Source organism: Dendrobates tinctorius, unplaced genomic scaffold (assembly GCF_039654945.1).
Source record: "Dendrobates tinctorius isolate UK_male_01 unplaced genomic scaffold, ASM3965494v1 ptg000491l, whole genome shotgun sequence".
Classification (NCBI taxonomy): domain Eukaryota; kingdom Metazoa; phylum Chordata; class Amphibia; order Anura; family Dendrobatidae; genus Dendrobates; species Dendrobates tinctorius.
This window is the reverse complement of record NW_027362152.1, coordinates 127,982-150,928: the sequence shown is the minus strand read 5'-3', so window position 1 is coordinate 150,928 and position 22,947 is coordinate 127,982. Positions and strand designations below refer to the sequence as shown.

General features: G+C 47.3%; 1 protein-coding gene across 1 annotated transcript in view; it reads right to left on the bottom strand.

Annotated features, from left to right (window-relative positions):
- Positions 1 to 22,947, bottom strand: part of WIPI1 (WD repeat domain, phosphoinositide interacting 1) — a 58,606-nt gene that overhangs the window by 2,174 nt on the left and 33,485 nt on the right. Inside the window, exons 9-12 of the mRNA XM_073564828.1 lie at positions 7,023 to 7,184; positions 6,835 to 6,942; positions 4,848 to 4,963; positions 4,674 to 4,774 (exon numbers count right to left, since the gene is read on the bottom strand). Coding sequence (XP_073420929.1) covers positions 4,674 to 4,774; positions 4,848 to 4,963; positions 6,835 to 6,942; positions 7,023 to 7,184 — 487 coding nt within the window. The remainder of the gene's footprint in view (positions 1 to 4,673; positions 4,775 to 4,847; positions 4,964 to 6,834; positions 6,943 to 7,022; positions 7,185 to 22,947) is intronic.

The following is a 22,947-nucleotide window of genomic DNA, read 5'->3' as shown; positions in this document are numbered from 1 at the left end:
GGGACACTGGTGTAATGTAAGGAGACCGCCCGGCCCGGGACACTGGTGTAATGTAAGGATAACTGCCGGCACGGGACACTGGTGTAATGTAAGGAGACCGCCCGGCCCGGGACACTGGTGTAATGTAAGGATACCGCCCGGCCCAGGACACTGGTCTAATGTAAGGATACCGCCCGGCCCGGGACACTGATGTAATGTAAGGAGACCGCCCGGCCCGGGACACTGGTGTAATGTAAGGAGACCGCCCGGCCCGGGACACTGGTGTAATGTAAGGATAACTGCCGGCACGGGACACTGGTGTAATGTAAGGAGACCGCCCGGCCTGGGACACTGGTGTAATGTAAGGATACCGCCCGGCCCAGGACACTGGTCTAATGTAAGGATACCGCCCGGCCCGGGACACTGATGTAATGTAAGGAGACCGCCCGGCCCGGGACACTGGTGTAATGTAAGGATAACGCCCGGGACACTGGTGTATTGTAAGGATAACGCAGCCAGCACGGGACACTGGTGTAATGTAAGGATAACTGCCGGCACGGGACACTGGTGCACAGATTTTTCGCTCTTCACCCCAGGACAGTGGATGTGACACCGAGCCGTCAGGATGTGAGTAATCTGACATTAACCAGTTAGGAATTTGCACCATTTTTCCAAGGTTCCCCCTCCGTTGTCATTAATAGGTGTATGATAATTGGCGGGCAGTGACTGATCAGGACTCCTGTAGATCCGGGTCGGTGTTCTCTCCCTTGATGCTTAGCTCTCATTTGCAGGTCATTCTTCCCATCAGTTTTTGCTTTGATGACATTGATGGTCGGTGAGGACCAGGCCCTCTGGCAATGAGGAATATGCCACTGTAAGGAGAGGTTGTGTGGCAGGGCATCCGATGAACCTTCACTACAAAATATCTCTTAATTAGTGGTGACGTGCTCTTATGCCGTGGTGTACAACCACCCATCATCTACTTATTTACTGACCAGTGGCCACTTAGTAGCATTTTTAGACAAGTACGACCACATTTAACACAAGGGGCGGTGAGCCGTCTACACGGGGTGCTGAGTTGGAGAGAATAATGCTTTTTATGTCCGCATAAAAATAATTTAATCTGTAGAATAAGGCTCGTAGGATAGAGTGGTGCGACGGAAGCCTCTCCTCAGTGCCAGACATATGAAAGCCTGCATAGAGTTTGCTAACAAACACATGAAGGACTCCCAGACTATGAGAAATAAGATTCTCTGGTCTGATGAGACGAAGATAGAACTTTTTGGTGATAATTCTAAGCAGTATGTGTAGAGAAAACCAGGCACTGCTCAGCACCTGCCCAATACAATCCCAACAGTGAAACATGGTGGTGGCAGCATCATGCTATGGGCGTGTTTTTCAGCTGCAGGGACAGGACGACTGAACATGAATGCGGCCAAGTACAGAGATATCCTGGATGAAACCTCTTCCAGAGTGCTCTGGACCTCAGACTTGGCCGAAGGTTCACCTTCCAACAAGACAATGACCCTAAGCGCACAGCTAAAATAACAAAGGAGTGGCTTCAGAACAACTCTGTGACCATTCCTGACCGGCCCAGCCAGAGCCCTGACCTAAACCCAATGGAGCATCTCTGGAGAGACCTGAAAATGGCTGTCCACCAACCTTCACCATCCAACCTGACGGAACTGGAGAGGATCTGCAAGGAAGAATGGCCGAGGATCCCCAAATCCAGGGGGGAAAAACTTGTGTCATCATTCCCAAGAAGACTCATGGCTGTACTAGCTCAAAAGGTGCTTCTACTCAATACTGAGCAAAGGGGCTGAATACTTATGACCATGTGAGATTTCAGTTTTTCTTTTTTTTTTAGAATTTTGCAATAATTTCCACATTTCTGTTTGTTTCAGTCTAGATGGGGTGCAGAGTGTCCATTATTGAGGAAAAAATGAAGGTTTTGAATTTACCAAATGGCTGCAATGAAACAGAGTGAAAAATGTAAAGGGGTCTGAAGACTTTCCGCACCCACTGTATGAAAGGTCCATTAAGGCGAGACAATCATTGGAAAGGAGTTTTTTGTTACATCATCAGCTACTGTAAGTACAAAGGAAAAACAACACGATGAAAAATTGTGAAGGTAATTGGATGGTTTAAGCCGGATTAAAATCATCGCTTGGCAGCTCATTGTCCTCTAAACAGATGTGCTGTCAATAAAAAACTTCTTCTACACTCACACGTCAAGCAGAGGAGCCATCATTCTGTGCACGTTCTGCGGAGTCGGTCTAATCAGGCCAGTAAGGACCATCAGTGGGCGGTACGTAGACGATCACGTCATGGAGGAGAGAGAGGATTCTTGGCTTTTAGATCATTCCACAATTCTTTTTCTGTTGGCGTTGCTGATCTCACCCATGTTTTCCTTATTAACACTGTAGATTTGCCCACTCCTGGAGTTTCTTCTCCCTCTGGTTTGGTTTTCAGGCACCTGGTGTGGCTTATCTCCACCATGCTTTCCTTATTAACACTGTAGATATGCCTACTCCTGGAGTTTCTTCTCCCTCTGGTTTGGTTTTCAGGCGCCTGGTGTTGCTGATCTCGACCATGCTTTCCTTAACACTGTAGATATGGCCGCTCCTGGAGTTTCTTCTCCATCTGGTGTGGTTTTCAGGAGCCTGGTGTTGCTGATCTCGACCATGTTTGCCGTAACACTGTAGATATGCCTACTCCTGGAGTTTCTTCTCCATCTGGTGTGGTTTTCAGGCGCCTGGTGTTGCTGATCTCGACCATGTTTGCCGTAACACTGTAGATATGCCTACTCCTGGAGTTTCTTCTCCATCTGGTGTGGTTTTCAGGTGCCTGGTGTTGCTGATCTCAACCATGCTTTCCTTAACACTGTAGATATGCCCACTCCTGGAGTTTCTTCTCCGTCTGGTTTTCAGGCACCTGGTGTTGCTGACCTCGACCATGCTTTCTTTAACACTGTAGATATGCCCACTCTTGGAGTTTCTTCTCCCTCTGGTTTGGTTTTCAGGCGCTTGGCGTTGCTGATCTCGACCATGTTTGCCGTAACACTGTAGATATGGCCACTCCTGGAGTTTCTTCTCTCTCTGGTTTGGGATTCAGGCGCCGGCTTTTTCTGATCTCGAGCATGCTTTCCTTATTAACACTGTAGATATGCCCACTCTTGGAGTTTCTTCTCCCTGTGGTTTGGTTTTCAGGCGCTTGGCGTTGCTGATCTCGACCATGTTTGCCGTAACACTGTAGATATGGCCACTCCTGGAGTTTCTTCTCTCTCTGGTTTGGGATTCAGGCGCCGGCTTTTTCTGATCTCGAGCATGCTTTCCTTATTAACACTGTAGATATGCCCACTCTTGGAGTTTCTTCTCCCTGTGGTTTGGTTTTCAGGCGCTTGGCGTTGCTGATCTCGACCATGTTTGCCGTAACACTGTAGATATGGCCACTCCTGGAGTTTCTTCTCTCTCTGGTTTGGGATTCAGGCGCCGGCTTTTTCTGATCTCGAGCATGCTTTCCTTATTAGCACTGTAGATATGGCCACTCCTGGAGTTTCTTCTCTCTCTGGTTTGGGATTCAGGCGCCGGCTTTTTCTGATCTCGAGCATGCTTTCCTTATTAACACTGTAGATATGGCCATTCCTGGAGTTTCTTCTCTCTCTGGTTTGGTTTTCAGGCGCCTGGTGTTGCTGACCTCGACCATGCTTTCTTTAACACTGTAGATATGCCCACTCTTGGAGTTTCTTCTCCCTCTGGTTTGGTTTTCAGGCGCTTGGCGTTGCGGATCTCGACCATGTTTGCCGTAACACTGTAGATATGGCCACTCCTGGAGTTTCTTCTCTCTCTGGTTTGGGATTCAGGCGCTGGCTTTTTCTGATCTCGAGCATGCTTTCTTTATTAACACTGTAGATATGGCTACTCCTGGAGTTTCTTCTCCCTCTGGTTTGGTTTTCAGGCGCCTGGTGTTGCTGATCTCGACCATGTTTGCTGTAACACTGTAGATATGGCTACTCCTGGAGTTTCTTTTCTCTTTATTTCCGTCTATTGATGCAAATTCCTGATCGGTTAATGGTTTTCTCCAACCCCTGTAACTGGAGTTGCACATCACTAGGTGAGGGGTCGGTGTCACTTCCATTCTACCAGATTTGTCATTTTTTGAAAAATTCTGGACCCATCAGTAGATGTTACATCATCTCTGATATTACAGCAGGGGCCTTTCCCAGTGTTTTAAGGGTATGGACCTTCTTGTGAGGGTCTCTGGTGCATTCCTCCAGCAGCATCTTCCCTTGCTACAGTACATCCATGCAGTCACCAGGTGGCACTACAGCCCAGGTTACTGCAAGCAGCACCACGGATCTGGAACTACAACCCTCAGCAGGCTCGAGGAGCATTCCAGTATTTATACCCAATATTCAGAGCATGCCCTGCGCACGGGAAATGGGGGAATCTTATCCATGAAAGGAGGGGGATGAGAGTGTGTCACTGCACACACTGCTGGTCTGCGCAAGGCACCGCTCGGAGGCTTCACCCTTGTGAGACACCTTTATAGAAGGACGTTATAAGCCGTCTATTGCACAAAGGGTTAATGTAAACCTCACTCATTTCTGCGAGAGCAAGGTGTACCGGAATGTAATGGTTAATGGCCTCTCCCTCCCCCCTGGGGCCCACAGCTCAGGGACCGTGAATGCTCACAGGAGGAAACTCTTTCTCATCATCCAGTTGCACCGGCCCCACGGCAAATTCATGTTCTGGCAGCAGCTCCCCGCGCAGCGCCCCTCCGTCCTCCGAGTATCCTGAGGAAGGAAGAGCTGATGTTAGAGCACTGACAATAGCCCCAGTGGCCATCATCGGCCATGTGAGTCTCACCTGTCACAGTGGATGGGGCACCACTAGGCCTGGCCACAGTGGCCGCATAAGTCACCGGTGTGGGGGACTCCACATCTCCTTCCCCAACACCATCCACCTTCCCGGAACCAAGGAGGCTGCAAGGAGAAGAGGTGAACACAAGGTTATGCAGTCAGAATGTCACATGACCGAGGAGGAGGTGGCCACCAGTCAGCAAGTCACATGAGCGAGGAGGAGGCGGCCACCAGTCAGCCCATCACATGACCAAGGAGGAGCCGGACAACCAGTGTACACATCACATGACCGAGGAAGAGGCGGCCACCAGTCAGCACGTCACATGAGCGAGGAGGAGGAACCGGGCAACCATTCTACACGTCACTTGACCGAGGAAGAGGAGGCCACCAGTCAGCACGTCACATGAGCAAGGAAGAGGCGGCCACCAGTCAAGCACATCACATGACTGAGGAGGAACCGGGCAACCAGTCAGCACATCACATGAGCGAGGAGGAGGCGGCCACCAGTCAGCACGTCACATGACTAAGAAGGAGGCGGCCACCAGTCAGCATGTCACATGACCGAGGAGGAGGAACCGAGCAACCAGTCAGCACATCACATGACAAAGGAGGAGACGGGCAACCAGTCAACATGTCACATGGCCGCGGAAGAGGCGGCCATCAATCAGCACATTACATGACCGAGGAGGAGGCGACTACCTGACAGAACATCACATGACCGAGAAGGAGCCGGGCAACTATTTTCACACCACAACTATTCTACACGTCACATGACCAAGGAGGAGGAGGTGGCAACGAGTCAGCACATCACATGACCAAGGAGGAGTTGGGCATCCAGTGTACACGTCACATGACCGAGGAGGAGGAACTGGGCAACCAGTGTACACGTCACATAACTAAGGAGGAGGAGCCAGGCAACCAGTCTACACGTCACATAACCAAGGAGGAGGAACCGGGCAACCAGTCTACACGTCACATAAACAAGGAGGAGGAACCGAGCAACCAGTGTACACGTCACATGACCAAGGAGGAGCCGGGCTACCAGTCTACATGTCACATGACTGAACAGGAGGAGGAAACGGGCAACCAGTCAGCACATTACATGGCCGAGGAGGAGGAGCTGGGCAACCAGTGTACGCATCACATGACAGAGGAGTCGGGTGACCAGTGTACACGTCAAATGACTGGCCACCTGGTTCCTCCTCCGCATTCTAAACGTCACATGACCTAAGAGGAGGAGGAACCAGGCAACCAGTCTACACGTCATATGACCGAGGAGGAGGCGGAACCGGGCAACCATTCTACAATCACATGACTGAGAAGGAGGAACTGGGCAACCAGTGTACATGTCACTTGACCGAGGAAGAAGAACCAGGCAACCAGTCTATACGTCACATGACCGAGGAGGAGCCGTGCAACCAGTCTACACGTCACGTGACTGAGGAGGAATGGGGCAACCATTCTACACTTCACATGACCAAGGAGTACCTGGGCAACCATCCTACACATCACATGACCAAGGAGAGGAACCGGGCAAGCAGTCTACATGTCACATTACCGAGGAAGAGCTGGCTGGGCAACCAGTCTACACGTCATATGACAGAGGAGCAGCTGGGTATCCAGTCTGGATGTCACGTGACCAAGGGAGGAGGAGCCTGACAAGTCTAGATGTCATGTGACTGAAAAGGAGCAGGGCAGTCAGTCTAGATGTCACGTGACTGACGAGGAGGACCCGGGGAACCAGTGTACAAGTCACATGACCAAGGAGGAGGAGACAGGCAACCAGTCTACACATCGCATGACAAAGGAGGTTTCGGGCAACCAGTCTGAAGCTCAAGTGACAAAGGGAGGAGTAGCCTGGCAACAAGTCTAGACATCATGTGACTGAAGAGGAGCAGGGCACCCAGCCTGACAATTTTTTGATATCACTTCAAAAAAGATATTTGTAATCAGTGGGACCATTAACACTTTAGGACGACCAGCGTCCTTGTTACCTGTGTTTTCTTATTAAAACACACGCGCCACCATCTTGTGGGTCCAGGTTATAGATATAGAGATGGCCACTGGAAGAAGAGACCAGGAGCCGTGGCAGTTTCTGGATCCTGAAAACAGAGGATTCCCATTGTTATCAGACACCAAGAAAAAAAAAAGCATCTAGCGCCCAAGGGGTTAACTTGCTTACGTCACCAGAGTGCACGCGTTCTTGTGTCCCGCGAAGGCGAGACGAACAGTAGCGAAGGCACGGTCCTGGTTCATCATATCCGACACTTGGGATGGGAGGTAAGTCGAAGCTGCCATGAACATCTTGCCCACATAGCCGCTCCAAGAAGCGTTGTCCTCTGATCTAGGGAGCAATATAATAATATAATCGTCTATTCATAGAGGAAAGATGCACAAAAAAGTCCTCATTTCCTAATGTCACTAATATAACCATCATGTAGCATACACCAATACATAGATAAGACAAGATTCAGGAGATGAGATCCCAGTGAAGGCAATCATCTCCAAAGTGGGAACTGAAAAAATGTCATGACGGGTAGAGAATACCCATATCCCGCTGATAAAAAAGCCAGCTATTCGCAGGACACCAAAGACGTTCTGAAGAAGCTAGCTACCATAGGTTCCCCTCCCCAAGGCTCTATCCTAGCCACCATGGATGTGGAATCCCTAAACTCCAACATCCCACAAGAAGATTCAAAAGCCCCCAGCCAGATGAATCTAGAAGCCGGTGAGATGCCCTCTGGAAGAAAAAACATGATGCACAAGGATACATCTGGTAAGATGTAATCCTGACTCAGTAAGGAGCTAGGGGCAATACAGTGGCCCTCAGCATACCAAACTTTTTATAGCTGAACTGGAAAGAGACTTTTTAGCATCCTGCTCCATCAAAACCTTGGAATGCTTCCATTACATTGACGACATCTTAATAATCTGGGCTAACTATGAAGAAGAATTTATAAAATTCCATGAAAGATTCAATGCATTTCATCCTAGCATAAAATTGACATTTAACCACTCGTATCCTGACATCAACTTTGTGGAGACCACCATTAATAATAATCTTTATTTCTATAGCGCCAACATATTCCGCAGCGCTCTACAGTTTACAGTTTCAAAACACAAGTCATAAGGAACAACAACTCGTAACAATACAATAATTAAAGCAAAATAAGCCGCCCCTGCTGGTGAGAGCTTACAATCTACAATGAGGTGGGGGGAGATACAGAGTACAGGGGTGTATTTACAATGATGGTCCAGCCATCTTGAGGGAGTGAGGGATGGATGGAGATAGTGAATGGGCTACACACGCACACTTACACATAGAATGACTGTGATTAGTGAACGTGATAGGCTGCTCTGAACAAATGTGTTTTGAGGGAATGCCTACAACTGCAAGTTGTGGCTGGTCCTAATTTCTTGGGGTAGAGCATTCCAGAGGATTGGTGCAGCGCGGGAGAAGTCTTGAGTCGTGAGTGGCAGGTGCGGATTAGTGCTGAGGTTAGTCGAAAGTTGTCTGCAGAGCGCAGAAATTGACTAGGCTGTAGACAGAAAAGAGGGAGGAGATTTAGGGGGGTGCTACACTGTGGAGAGCTTTCTGGGTGAAAACAAGTACTTTGAGTTGGATCCTGTAATGAATGGGTAGCCAGTGTAACAACTGGCGAAGAGCGGACGCGTCTGCATAGAATTAGAATCCAGATATCAGTGTATCGAAAACCAATTTACTGGCCAACATGCCTCAGATGGGACAGCTTCCATTGGAAACACATTAAAAAGTCCATTGTCTACAGTCAGACCATCAGATGTGTGTCTGATCCAACCCAACAGATGGACATTTTTATAAATCAAAGCTACCACCCCACCTCCACTGATAATTAGTTCAGTAGAGCCAAGAGGATCCCTAGAAGTCAACTACTTAAAAAAAAGGGGGGGGGGAACAACTGTGTACCTTTGGTGGTGACCTACTGCCCACAGCTTGAGGTACTGAGAAGACTAAATATTATTTTTAGCTAGTAGGGTAACTTTTCTGGCAAAGAAACTCCCTTGCTATGCTACAGCCAACCTCCAAATTTAAGAAATACAGTATTATGAGCAGAAGCTCAAGACCCTCTGATACACCAACAGGAACCAATGCAAAACCTGCACTCGTAAAGACCACAGACAGGGTACAGATCCCAACCCACAGCAGGGCTACAAGACTCCCAAGACATTTACAGTACATGTTCCTCTTCCAATATGACGTATTTAATTTTGTACACCATTTGTCCTACTTGTAATTTCTGTTGGAGAAACTGGCCAAAAATAGAAAGCAAGCGTGAGGCCTACCTGTGGCCAAATATTTCTGGGCTGAGGGCACAACCTAAACAAATATAAAAGTGGTCATATTAAACGGCAACTTCACATCACAAAAACACTGTGGGGTCGCTCCACTGATTCCCTGTACTGTACATGTGAGGAGGTTACATAGAAAACACAAATCTAGATTACAGAGAACTAACAATGAAACTAGTACTGAGGAAGAAGGCCTGCCACCGCGGGTTTACAGTCCACCGGATAACGGGGAAGGAGACAGCGGGTTGGGGGGTTGCGGCAGCTTCAGTGGTGGGGAGGCGGTGTTGCAGGTTGTAATCTGGCTTGAAGAAATACATTTTCAAGTTCCATCTGAAAGTTGCAAACGTGATAAATAATTGGGCGTGTGGGGGCAAAGATATCCAGAGGATGGGGGATACTCGGGAAAAGTCTGGCATGACTTGTTTGCTACAAACCCATGATGGCTCTGGTTATTTACTGTATTCTTAGCCAAGTAGTTACATACATGCTGTTTAATAATTTGTTCTCAGATCTTTACTGGTATAGAAGTAAGGCTCACTGGCCTGTAATTTTTCCCAGCTCCATCTTCTTTCCTTTTATGAAGATAGGGACAACTTTTGCCCTTCTTCAATCTTCTGGAACTTCACCCATATAAATTAGCTAAGAGTTCCCTCACTATCTCTCTGTTTATGGATAATGTGGATTCTTTTAGTCCTTTAATGGTGTTCTGTCCCCACATGAGGCGAATGGAGGTATAGTTGATTGGGGCTGGGAGAGATTCCTACCTTCCGTTTCCTCGATGCAGAGCAGACAGGACCATTGTTGCTGTTTTGCTGTTCATGCGTCCGGAGAGATGATACACGCCAGATATTGTGAAGTCCAGACTTGTTTATTTGGAGATCTGGACATACAGCATATGATTGGTAATGCAGTAGGTTCTCCAGACATGCGGATGTAACAACCAAAGTGATACAGCGATGTGTGTGCAGCAAGGTGTGCAGCAAATTGGTAGCAAGTTGGAGCAAGGTGAGCAACGAATTTGTGTGGTCAAAAAACTGATGCCTTTCACAGCCTGGTAAGCGTGTCTCTCCCGGGTGAAAATGAAACTAGAATGGCCACCAGCAGGAAGAGAAGGAGTGACCTGACCCAGAAGTGGAAGGCATGTACTAGAATTAATTAGTTGCAGGCTGCTGTACAGAAAAAGGATAGGTGGCAGCAGACCAAATGCAAGACTACACAAAGAATGGTAACATAACACAATCTATATAAAGCATATAATCATAACTTTAGATGGAATAGCACACTCCCCGTCTGAAATTCCGTAAGGGATTTCACTATATTAATGTTTTTTTGTTTAAGTAAAGGTCAATAACCTAGAAAAGAAACACAAATATGCATGCAATGCGATAATAACTTCAAAACAAGGTAGATGACAGTCAGTTCCTGAGACAATCCAATGATACCCATCTTCGGATCGGAGAAGCCGCACTAGGCCAAACTGTCTCCGACCCAACGTTAATCCAATGGATGAAGTACTAGGGCAGTGTTCTGTTCATACCGGAATTTTCTCAATTGGTAGAGAGTGGTTTGTGGCAGAAGTGCCAACCGCGACAGTCTTTGTCTCCACGTGAGTTAAGATCTCGCAATGTGGACTAACCTTGCTATAGTCTTGATGAGTTTCATCTAATTGCAGAAGCGTTCAAAGCGCTGGCAACCGAGGCTGGAGGTTGATTTAGTGTTCGTCGCCTAAGCACTGACCTCGGCGCGGACTTCTGAATCGCCATCCGGATCCTGGATACTGAAGACTTCCTGGACACGTTCACTACCCTTCTGTTCCAACAGAAACTTAGGACATGAAAGCCAAGAAGAGCTAGCAAAGAACCTTATAGACATAGGTCTTGTGGCATGGTCAGCTGGATTAAGTTCAGATGAGATATAGTGCCATTGTTCAGGCTTGGAAGACCTCCTTATTCTCTCGATGCGGTTACTGACGTACACGTAGAAGCGCCTTGTTTGGTTGTAGACGTAACCCAAGACAAACTTACTGTCAGTGTAGTATTGTACGTCGTCCATGTTGGTGTCCATCTCGTGCTGTATAAAGTCTCCGAGTTCTACTGCAAGCACGGTTGCACAGAGTTCAAGCCTGGGAATAGTGTGATCGGGCTTGGGAGCCAACTTAGCCTTGCCGAAGACGAACCCAACTTAATCTTGATTGTCGGATCCAGTCACCTTCAAGTAGGCGATGGCTGCAATGGCTTCTGTGGATGCGTCTGAGAACATATGGAGTTCTTTCCTAGTACTAGCAGGAAGTGAGGTTCTGGCGTAGCATCTCGGTATGTGGATCTCATCCAAGGCACACAAGGACTGCTTCCAGCTTTCCCATTTTGGTTCCTTATCAGGAGGGAGTGGGGCATCCCAGTCCTTGACGGTTTCGGAAAGCTGTCTCAGAAGGGATTTACCTTGTATGGTAATTGGTGCTACGAGCCCCAGTGGGTCATACAAGCTATTCACCACTGACAGGACACCACGTTTACTGAATGGTTTGTCTGCACAGTTGATTTGGAAACTGAAGGTGTCGACTGACAGGTTCCACCTCAAGCCTAATCTTCTCTGCACAGGCGGACAGTCTGGTCCCAGGTCTATGTCCTTGAATCCTGGTGCGTGGTCACTTGAATCAAAGGCTCTCATGACAGCCAGGCTGTTTGAAGCAATTTTGTGCAATCTAAGCTTAGCTTGGTTCAGCATACCTTGGGTCCTCTTGAGTAGATCGATAGCCGCTTCTTCTGTGGGTAGAGATTTTAGTCCATCATCTACATAGAAGTCTTTCTCTACAAAGTCTCTGGCATCTGTTCCATATTCGGACTCTCCTTCAGCGGTTCTCTGCAGGCCATAGGTTGCCACTGCTGGGGAAGGGCTGTTCCCGAATACATGCACCCTCATGCGATACTCCACCATCTCTTTGCTGGGGTCATTGTCCTTGTACCACAGGAACCTGAGGAAATTCCTATGGTCCTCTCTGACTATGAAACAGTGGAATATCTGTTCAATGTCAGCGGTGATGGCAATGGGTTCTTTCCGGAACCTCATCAACACTCCTACTAGGTTGTTTGCAAGGTTAGGAGTAGGACCCGTGAGGACATGGTTGAGAGATACACCTTGATGTTTGGCGTTTGAATCAAAGACAACTCTAATTTGCTTAGGTTTCCGTGGGTGATATACTCCAAATGAGGGTAGGTACCAGCACTCCTCGTTTTCCTTTAAGGGAGGCGCTGGCTCTGCATGGTTATTCCGGAATATCTTGCTCATAAAGGTGACAATGTGTTCTTTCATCTTCGGTTTGTTGCTAAGTGTGCGCTGGAGAGAGTTGAATCTGGACAAGGCTTGTTCACGATTGTTTGGGAGTCTTACCCTGGTAGCTCGGAAGGGTATGGGAAAAAACAGTGATTGGTCGCGTCCTTAAGGAACTCATTGTCCATTATCCTGACAAATTCCTTGTCTTCCATTGACGGGGCTACTTTATTGTCATCCTTAGTTGTATGAAACACTGATCTTCCCAAGTCATCTGCATAGGGAGAAGGAATGACATCAGGCAGCTGTATGGGATCTGGAGGCTTCTCTTTCACATCATAGTGACGAGGGCATGGTTTGCAGAAAGTAGTTCGTCCGTCTCTGCGTACGTAGGTCTTAAAGGTCTTGTTCGGTCCAAGCACACATTTCCTATGATTACCCACCCCAAGTCGAGTCTCTGTGTATAGGGGGCATAGTCAGGACCATTGCACTGTTGGCGGACCTTATGTATCCTTAAATTGTCTCTGCCAAGCAGAAGTAGGATTTCAGCATCTGAGTCCATAGGTGGGATAACGCTGACTAGGTGCCTTAGGTGTGGTTGGTGGAACGCAGCTTCTGGGGTAGGAATCTCTTCCCTTTGGCTGGGTATTTGATCGCATTCGATTAGCATAGGTAGGGGTATTTCTACGCCTGTTGACAGGAGAAGCAATGAACCTTGTGCCCTCCTGCCGCTAGTCTCTAGGTGACCTGAGCAAGTGTTCAGAATATAGGGCGTTGCTGGTCCCTTGATTCCAAAGGCTTCAAAGAACTTAGGTCCAGCTAGGGATCGATTGCTCTAATCGTCAATGATGGCATACATTTTTACTGCCTTCTCTGGTTGCCCTTCTGGATAAACTCTGAATAGGCATATCCTGGCACAGCATTTATCACTTTGGCTCTCCCCACATACCTCTGAGCATTAGCAGGAGACAGCCGTGGTAGAATTGGCGTTATTCTGTGGCTCCCCGCCATGGCTTGTAGCCGGACTAGAGGTAACTGCGACTGCTGGATCGCTGGTGGCTGAGGTTGGATGAAAGCTGAAGGGTGTTTGTCACTATGGCACTCTTCACACTTAATGGCAGATTTACAGTCCTTGGCCATGTGTTCTAATGAGGCGCAGCACTTGAAACATACCCCAAGTTCGCTGAGGAATTTCTTGCGCTCCTGCATGGTTTTGGACCTGAAGCCTCTACATTTGTTCAATGAGTGTGATTTTTTGTGAATGGGACACTCACGATTGAAAGACTTATCTCTCGGAGGAATAGTGTACTGTTTATCGGCAGTTACCGCAGGTGGTGGCAGGTTAGTCTTTCTGACACTTATACTGCTCCTCAAGTCCTTGCGCCTTTGTGAGACGCTTTCATACCTTGATGACGGTGTTGCTGGAGCTGTAGTGTTAGGCTCCAGGAAGTCTAGGCTAGGGTCATTCCTCATTTGGGCCTGTTAGTCAATAAACTTGCAGAACTGTTTAAACGGAGGAAAGGTGACATCATGTGACCTTTTGTACCTGGAAACGCACACTGCCCACTTCTCTTGCAGACTATGTGGCAGCTTTGAGACGATTGGGTTCACCCCATGGACGGTGTCCAGGTAGCACAATCCAGACAGTAGCGGTCTCTTTGTTACACCGATCCGCCATACTCACCCGACCTCCGCTCACACGCCGCAGCATCTCTCCACCCGACGGACACGGCGGTCACCTGAGACGGGCTCGCGACCGATGCCTTCCCTGCATGCTATGCGTATGCGCCATAGGCCGCGGCTTCTTCCTGCTTCTTGTGCTCCAGCTGTGCCCTGACCCGGAAGCACCTTTGGACCAATGGCTGACCAGACAGGGCCATATCAGGCCGCTTCCCCCTGAGGGAGGCGCCTGATCGTTGTGTTTCCTAGCACTCTGGCCTCGCTTCATCGTGTGCTCTCTGCTCCTGCAGTTCCGTTCTTGGCTGCTCCCCGCAGCAGCCTCTCAGTCCTGCTACCTGTGTTCCTTGCTCCAGTCCAGTCTCCAGTGTTCCTGCTGTCCTACTCCAGTCCTGCCTCCAGTGCTCCTGTCGTCCTGCTCCAGTCCAGCCTCCAGTGCTCCTGTCATCCTGCTCCAGTCCAGCCTCCAGTGTTCCTGCCGTCCTACTCCAGTCCTGTCTCCAGTGTTCCTGCCGTCCTGGTTCCAGTCTTGTTCTGTTATTCTTTACTCCAGTCTCAGTCTTACTCCAGTCCATCCTGAGCCGCCCCGTTGGATTAAAGGCGATACGATTCCTCGGGTTCGCCAACTATTACCAGCAATTTGTCTCCCACTTCTCCGCGATCACAAGACCCATTTCTGTGCTCACCCGTAAAGGATCTACTTCCAAGGATTGGTCTCCTGAGGCAGAGGAGGCCTTTCTGGCCCTAAAACGGGCACCGCATCTGGAGGCACGTTTGCCCCTCTCCTATATACTGACAAGCTCATTACCTTAGAGAGATCATTCTTCTCAATGCCTAAAGCACCATCGTCCTTTCTGATAGATGCCTATAAGCGCTACACAATCTATATACCACACGTAACTGAAGAAGATCACATTGACCGAAACGTCTTTTTTCGTGTACTACAATAAACCGCCTTACAAATACCTTTAAGTTGAGTGCTAGGTTCATATTTGTTGCTTTAACGGTTTGGGAACCTAACCTTAGCACCATCTTGAGTTGTGCTCACGGTGTTCTTTCACTACATGTATCACCACACTGCAGGTGGCTTCCTAAGTGGCCACCACATGCATCATCACAGGAGGTGACTTCCTTAGGGGTCACCACATGTATAACCACACTGCAGGTAGCTTCCTAAGTGGCCACCACACGCATCACCACAGGAGGTGACTTCCTCAGGGGTCACCACGTGTATAACCACACTGCAGGTAGCTTCCTAAGTGGTCACCACACGCAGCACCACAGGAGGAGACTTCCTCAGGGGTAAGGTTCAATGTCTTGGCTAGAGATTTATTCACTGAACAGTTGTGAAAAGATAATTAAGGAAATTACCTGGCCAGCAGTATGGTTGATCTGGTTGTGATGTTGTCTATTTAGGGATGTCAAGGCGTAGAGGTGTTTGTTTTTTTCAGCCGGGTCAAGGTGTTGGTGATTCCAAGCTTGCTCTCATGACAGAACTACAGAAGATAGTTCCCAACTTCGTTCCTTTTTCCTAGGCAATGCCTGACAACCAGTTCTACAAACTATCTACATCGTGGATGGCTCCAGCACCAAAGTTGGAGGAATGTCCTTTCTTGGGATTCTACTGAATGCGCTTTGGATCCAGGCTGATGTGTCCACTGTTGGTGCACAGACTTGGAAGATGGTCACATTCAGCCGTTTCCCACAGATGCAGACAAACATGGGTTTATGGACATGCAACAAATATGAAAGTGCAAGGACATCTCAATCCCCTTCAACCAAGGACTCATCACTGCTATTCTGTTCCTACTTGCAACAGGACCCTTTTGAGAAAGCTGGGAGACGAAACGCACGTCAGGGGCCGCAAGGAGGGTTTCTGTGGTCCAGACACATTTTGGGTAAGCATCAAACAGCTTACATTATACTACGAATTCATTGTGAATGGTTCACTTGATGTCTATTAGTAGACCACTACTAACTTCTGATTGCCTTGGATTTAGTCTCTATAATTATGGTGGCTTTACTAAACGCTTTCCCATGTCATATTGGATCTTAACATTTTCCTTGCCGGTTTCCATGTCTCCTCTGTATGTAAATTTTGACATTTTGTATGGCTTATATATATTTATATAACTTATATGATAGGGTTTCTAATAAAGTTGGCATTTTACTCTTGCGTTTGGTGGATTATGGTTGCTCCAATTCGCTTGGTGTTATAATCTACTTGCGACATATGTCTGACATGTGGATACTCGTGAAAGCAGTCACAAGAAAAAAAAAAAAAAGATCCCTCCGACCTGTGGTCCTGAAGAGGACTTCTCCAAATTCTAAAAAAAGGCCACAATTACTAAATGTTGTACCACTCCTAAATGGGCCATCAACATATAACTCCTAACTGAAAGTATGTTGCTATAGAACAAATCACGGCTATCTGGGGTAACATCATTTGTATATCCACCCCTGAGGAAGCAACTATGAAACGCGCGTCGGGTGCCTGGCGGGCGAGTAACCCCAATTTATGTTCACACTATATAAAGGTGCTTCTCACAAAATTAGTATATCTTCAAAAAGTTAATTTCAGTTCTTCAATACAAAAAGTGAAACTCAGATCATTCTGTGTAATGACTCTATATAATATATACCTCCTCATTTGGCCTTTCGCAGCTTACTAATTCTCCAACGCATGAAGACGGAAACTCCCTCGACTTGGTCTTCTCTCGGCTTTGTGCAGTGGATGATTTTGCAAACTCCCCTCTCCCGCTCTCTGACCACAATCTTCTTTCATTCTCTATAAAGAACTGCCAGGCTGCTCAGGTCACCCCCACTGTCCAGACTTATAGAAACATACAGGCCATTAACACCCAGAAACTTATGAAGAACTTGCAGTCTTCATTGGCCCCTATCTCCTCCCTCTCATGTCCTGATTCTGCATTGAAGCATTACAATGAAACACTTCAAACTGCCCTGGATGAATTTGCACCCCCTATAAATAGAACACCACAACGCAGACGGCGACAACCCTGGCACACGGTGCAAACACGTTTCCTGCAGCGGTGCTCCAGGTGCGCCGAACGTCTGTGGAGAAAATCCAATCTACACGAAGATTTCATCCATTTTAAGTTTATGCTTAGAACATACAACACTGCCCTTCACCTCTCCAAACAAACCTATTTCAACACCCTCATCATCTCACTGTCCAATAACCCGAAACGTCTCTTTGACACTTTTCATTCTCTACTCAATCCAAGAGTACAGGCCCCAACCACTGAGCTCCGAGCTGACGATCTGGCCAATTACTTCAAAGAAAAAATTGACCAGATCCGACAGGAAATTATCTCCAAATCCCCTCATACCATGCACTGTCCTCCCTCCCCCACTGCATCTAACTCACTCTCTGATTTTGAACCAGTCACAGAAGAAGAAGTAAGCAGGCTCCTTGCATCTTCTCGCCCAACTACTTGCACCAGTGACCCATTTCCGTCACATCTCCTCCAGTCCCTTTCCCCTGCTGTCACCCCTCACCTAACTAAAATATTTAACCTCTCTCTCTCTCTTCTGGTATTTTTCCCTCCTCATTTAAGCATGCCATCATACATCCACTACTTAAAAAACCATCCCTCGACCAAAACTGTGCCGCTAACTATAGACCTGTCTCTAATCTTCCCTTCATCTCTAAACTCCTGGAACGCCTGGTCCACTCCCGTCTTATCCGCTATCTCTCAGAAAACTCTGTTCTCGACCCTCTCCAATCCGGTTTCCGCTCTTTACACTCCACTGAAACTGCCCTCACTAAAGTCTCTAATGATCTGCTAACAGCTAAATCAAATGGTCATTACTCCATGCTAATTCTCTTGGATCTCTCTGCAGCATTCGACACTGTGGATCATCAGCTCCTCCTCACTATGCTCCATTCCATTGGCCTCAAGGACACCGTTCTCTCCTGGTTCTCCTCCTATCTCTCCGACCGCTCCTTTACTGTTTCTTTTGCCGGTTCCTCCTCCTCTCACCTTCCCCTTACTGTTGGGGTTCCTCAAGGATCGGTTCTAGGCCCCCTCCTCTTCTCCTTGTACACTGCCCCTATTGGTCAAACAATCAGTAGATTTGGTTTCCAGTACCATCTCTATGCTGATGACACCCAATTATACGCTTCTTCTCCTGACATCACGCCAGCCTTTCTAGAAAACACCGGCGATTGTCTAAACGCTGTGTCTAACATCATGTCCTCACCATATCTGAAACTGAACCTGTCAAAGACTGAACTCCTTGTGTTTCCTCCCGCTACTAATGTACCTATACCCGACACTGCTATTTCTGTGTGTGGTTCCACTATTACTCCCCAGCAACATGCCCGCTGTCTTGGGGTCATACTTGATTCCGAGCTTTCCTTTGCCCCCCACATTCGATCACTGGCTCGCTCTTGTCATCTGCACCTCAAAAACATTTCTAGAATTCGACCTTTTCTTACTTTTGACTCTGCAAAAACTCTTACTGTTTCTCTTATTCATTCTCGTCTCGACTATTGTAACTCTCTTCTAATCGGTCTCCCTCTTACAAAACTCTCCCCTCTCCAATCTGTCTTGAATGCTGCAGCCAGGATCATATTCCTCACCAATCGTTACACCGATGCCTCTACCTTATGCCAGTCATTACACTGGCTACCCATCCACTCCAGAATTCAGTATAAACTTATTACCCTCACTCACAAAGCCCTCCATGGCTCAGCACCACCCTACATCTCCTCCCTTGTTTCAGTATACCACCCTACCCGCGCCCTCCGTTCTGCTGATGACCTGAGGTTAGTATCCTCAATAGTCAGAACCTCCCACTCCCGTCTCCAAGACTTTACACGTGCGGCGCCAATTCTTTGGAATGCACTTCCCAGGTCAATACGATTAGTCCCCAATCCCCACAATTTTAAGCGTGTCCTGAAAACGCATTTATTCAGCCTGGCCTATCGCCTCAACACATTAACCTAACCTATCCCTGTGTGGTAGAGCCAAAAGTTTTACCATAACCAGGTTCCCAGCATCATGTTCCCACATGCTTTATGCATCCATTAGCCCTCTGTGTCTGTACTGTTACACACTTAACATTATGGCTGGTCCATACAATCAGGGCAACTGTTACCACCCACCTTTCGTGTCTCCCTCTTTCCTCATAGACTGTAAGCTTGCGAGCAGGGCCCTCACTCCTCTTGGTATTTGTTATAATCTACTGTATGTGATTATTGTTATGCTGTAATGTCTATTGTCTGTACAAATCCCCTCTGAAATGTAAAGTGCTGCGGAATATGTCGGCGCTATAAAAATAAAATTTATTATTATTATTATATATTTCACGGGTTTATTTCTGGTAATGTTGATGATTATGGCTTACAGCCAATGAAAGCCCAAAAGTCATTATCTCAGGAATTTAGAATAATTACCAATAAACACCTGTAAAGGTCCCTTAGTCTGTTTCAGTAGCTCCACAATCATGGGGAAGACTGCTGACCTGACAGATGTCCAGAAGGCAGTCACTGACACACTCCACAATCATGGGGAAGACACAAAAGATCATTGCTAGAGAAGCCAGCTGTTCACACAGTGCTGTATCCAAGCAGATTAAGTGGAGTGGAAGGAAAAAGGGCGGTAGAAAAAGGTGCACAAGCCATCGGGATAACCGCAGCCTGGAAAGGATTGTTAAGAAAAGTGGGAGATTCACAAGGAGTGGACTGCTGCTGGAGTCATTGCTTCACACCACACAGATGTGTCCAGGACATGGGCTACAAGTGTCACATTCCTTGTGTCAGCCACTCATGACCAATAGACAACACCAGAAGCGTCTTAGGGTGTGTGCACACGCAGTTTTTAGGTGCTGCGGATTTCTCCCCGCGGATTTTGTAAAATCTGCAGGTAAATGTCAGGTCAAAAGACCTGCGGATTACCTGCGGATTAGGCTGTGGTTTTGCCCTGCAGTTTATCACCTCTACAATGGAGAAGATGGTAAACCGCAGCGGAATCCGCAGAAAAGAAGTGACATGCCATTTCTTTCTGCGGATTTGAATCCGCAGCAAAACCACGCGGGAAAAATCTGCACCGCATGCACTGTGGTTTCCATTTTACATAGAGTAAAAATGGTACTGTACAACGCAGCAGATTCTGCTGCGGACCCGCAGGGTCAGAAACGCTGCAGATCCGCAGTGTGTGCACACACCCTTACCTGCGCCAAGGAGAAGGAGAACTGGACTGTTGTCAGTGGTCCAGGAAGATGAGAGACACCAGACCCCACAATGCAGGCGAGCTGAAGGCCGCTATCAAAGCAACCTGGGCTTCCATAACCTCTCAGCAGTGCACAGGCTGATCGCCTCCATGCCACGCCGCATTGATGCAGTAATTGATGCAGAAGGAGCCTGACCAAGTATTGAGAGCATTTACTGATCATACATTTGAAAACATCTTCTTGTCCCAAAAGAATGCAGGTGTATCACAACCCTGAGGACCATGACACCTCATGGCCTCAACGAGTCCCAAGGCTTTGACTCTTTTTTGTGAAAAAATACATATTTTTGCCGTTTCCCAATATGGCTCCTATTCGTCTCTGCCTATTTCATCCGTTCTTTTAATGGCTCAGTGGATAGCACTGCAGCCTTGCAGCGCTGCGGTCCTGGGTTCAAATCCCCCCCAAAGACAACATCTGCAAGGAGTCTGTATGTTCTCCCCGTGTTTGGTGGGTTTCCTCCGGGTTCTCCGGTTTTCTCCCACACTCCAAGACTGATAGGGAATGTAGATTGTGAGCCCCATCGGTGATGACAATGTCTGTGAAGCGCTGCGGAATTTATGGCGCTATATAAGTGAGTAATCCTTTCAGTGTCCCTCTAGGTGCGATTCTTACTTTTTTCCTCCTTTTATAGTGACGCAATATATATATAAATTTGTCCATTCTTCTTGGATACTTCCCTCCTATTCAGCACCTTTGATTAATGTGTGGGAAATTTGGATTCTACTCCGTGGAAAGAAAAAAATCTTTGACAAACTCTGCAGTGAATCTGGCATATGATAGGTGGCAGTGTATGATACGATATTGTGAGCTCATAGTCACTACACAATAAGGTGCGATGTGCAGCTGGGACTTTATGATGGGATTTGTAGAATTATGGACCTTTATATTACACATCTGCACAGCTATATATGATGGGTGCAATATCTATGTATTTCCCAGATCCATACATTCCTCAACCAATAATCTGCAAAACCCTAGTCCATGCCCTCATCATCTCCCACCTTGACTACTGCAACCTCCTGCTCTGTGGCCTCCCCTCGCCATATAAATGCCTCAATTATGCCTTTTATATAATGGATTCCATCTGTATACAGTATTATATTTGCACACATATATCTAGTGGGAGCCAGGTCTCATGTTGTGTGCCCTTGTGCATCGCCCTTGGACTCCTCTGCCATGCGTCCTTGTCTCTTACACCTGGTGCGGCTGCGTGGTTACGGTCAGGTGCCGGCTGTCCCACATGACTGCGCCGGGCTGATGTACATGACTAGGACCTTACCAGCATTACTGCATGTGCCGGATCCAGTGACGTGATTGGCCCCACTCGGTCAGCTGACCGCAGGTCCTAGACTATTGCAATGGCTTAGTGAACCGTGGATATAGTCACGTGAATGAGTTGCGCGTTGGTTACAATCCTTGGATGACGGTGCAGACATTGCTCTATGGGCCATTTACTTTGGCTCTTGGGTCGCTGCTTTCACCTTGTGTTTTTGATCAGATTATTATATGTATCTGTATGTGCAGATTTTGTTTCCGGATTTTAACATTTTTTCTAATAAAATGTGAGCAGTTTTATTGAGCTTTGTTTGAGAGTCCAGCTCACCCACGTCTGACCTCACCGCACCTCAGACTCGGATCCGGCCCTGCCCTGGCCGCACAGCAGTAATAGAAGAAGAAATGATCCAGCTGAGTGCTCTGGTGATTTAATGAGTGCTGGTCAGACAACAGAACATTGTTTACGCGTTTCTGGCTAGACGCCCTTAATCAGTTTTATTGAGCGTCTCCCACTCGCACACCACCTCCTCACCGCGCCCCCTATCCGTCGCAGTCCCGCAAGGTTCAGTCCTAGGCCCCTGCTCTTCTCCGTTTACACCTTCTCATGGCTTTCAGGATCACCTCGATGCTGATGACAGATCTACATCTCTGGACCAGAATCCCTCAATGTCTGTCCGCTATTTCAGCCTTCTTCTCCGCTAGGTTTCTAAAACTTAACCCCTTAAGGACCAAGTCACTTTGTAGGTTAACGACCAGGCCTTAATTTTGAATTCTGACCACTGTCCCTTTATGAGGTGATATCTCTGGAGCTTCCATGGATCCCGGTGATTCTGACATTGTTTTCTCGTGACATATTGTCCTTCATGTTAGTGGGAACATTTCATTCATATAACTTGCGTTTATTTGTGAAAAAAACGGAAATTTGGTGAAAATTTTTAAAATTTTGCGATTTCCAAACGTTTAATTTTTGTACCCTTAAATCACAGACAGTGATGTCACACAAAATAGGTAATAAGTAACATTTCCCACATGTTTACTTTACATCAGCACAATTTTGGAACCAAAATTTTTTTTTTGTTAGGAAGTTATAAGGGTTAAAAGTTGACCAGTGACTTATTTTTACATCACCATTTTATTTTTAGGGACCACATCACATTTGAAGTCACCTTGAGGGGTCTGTATGATAGAAAATACCCAAAAGTGACACCATTCTAAAAACTGCACCCCTCAAGGGGCTCAAAACCACATTCAAGAAGTTTATTAACCCTTCAGGTGCATCACAGAAATGAATGGAATGT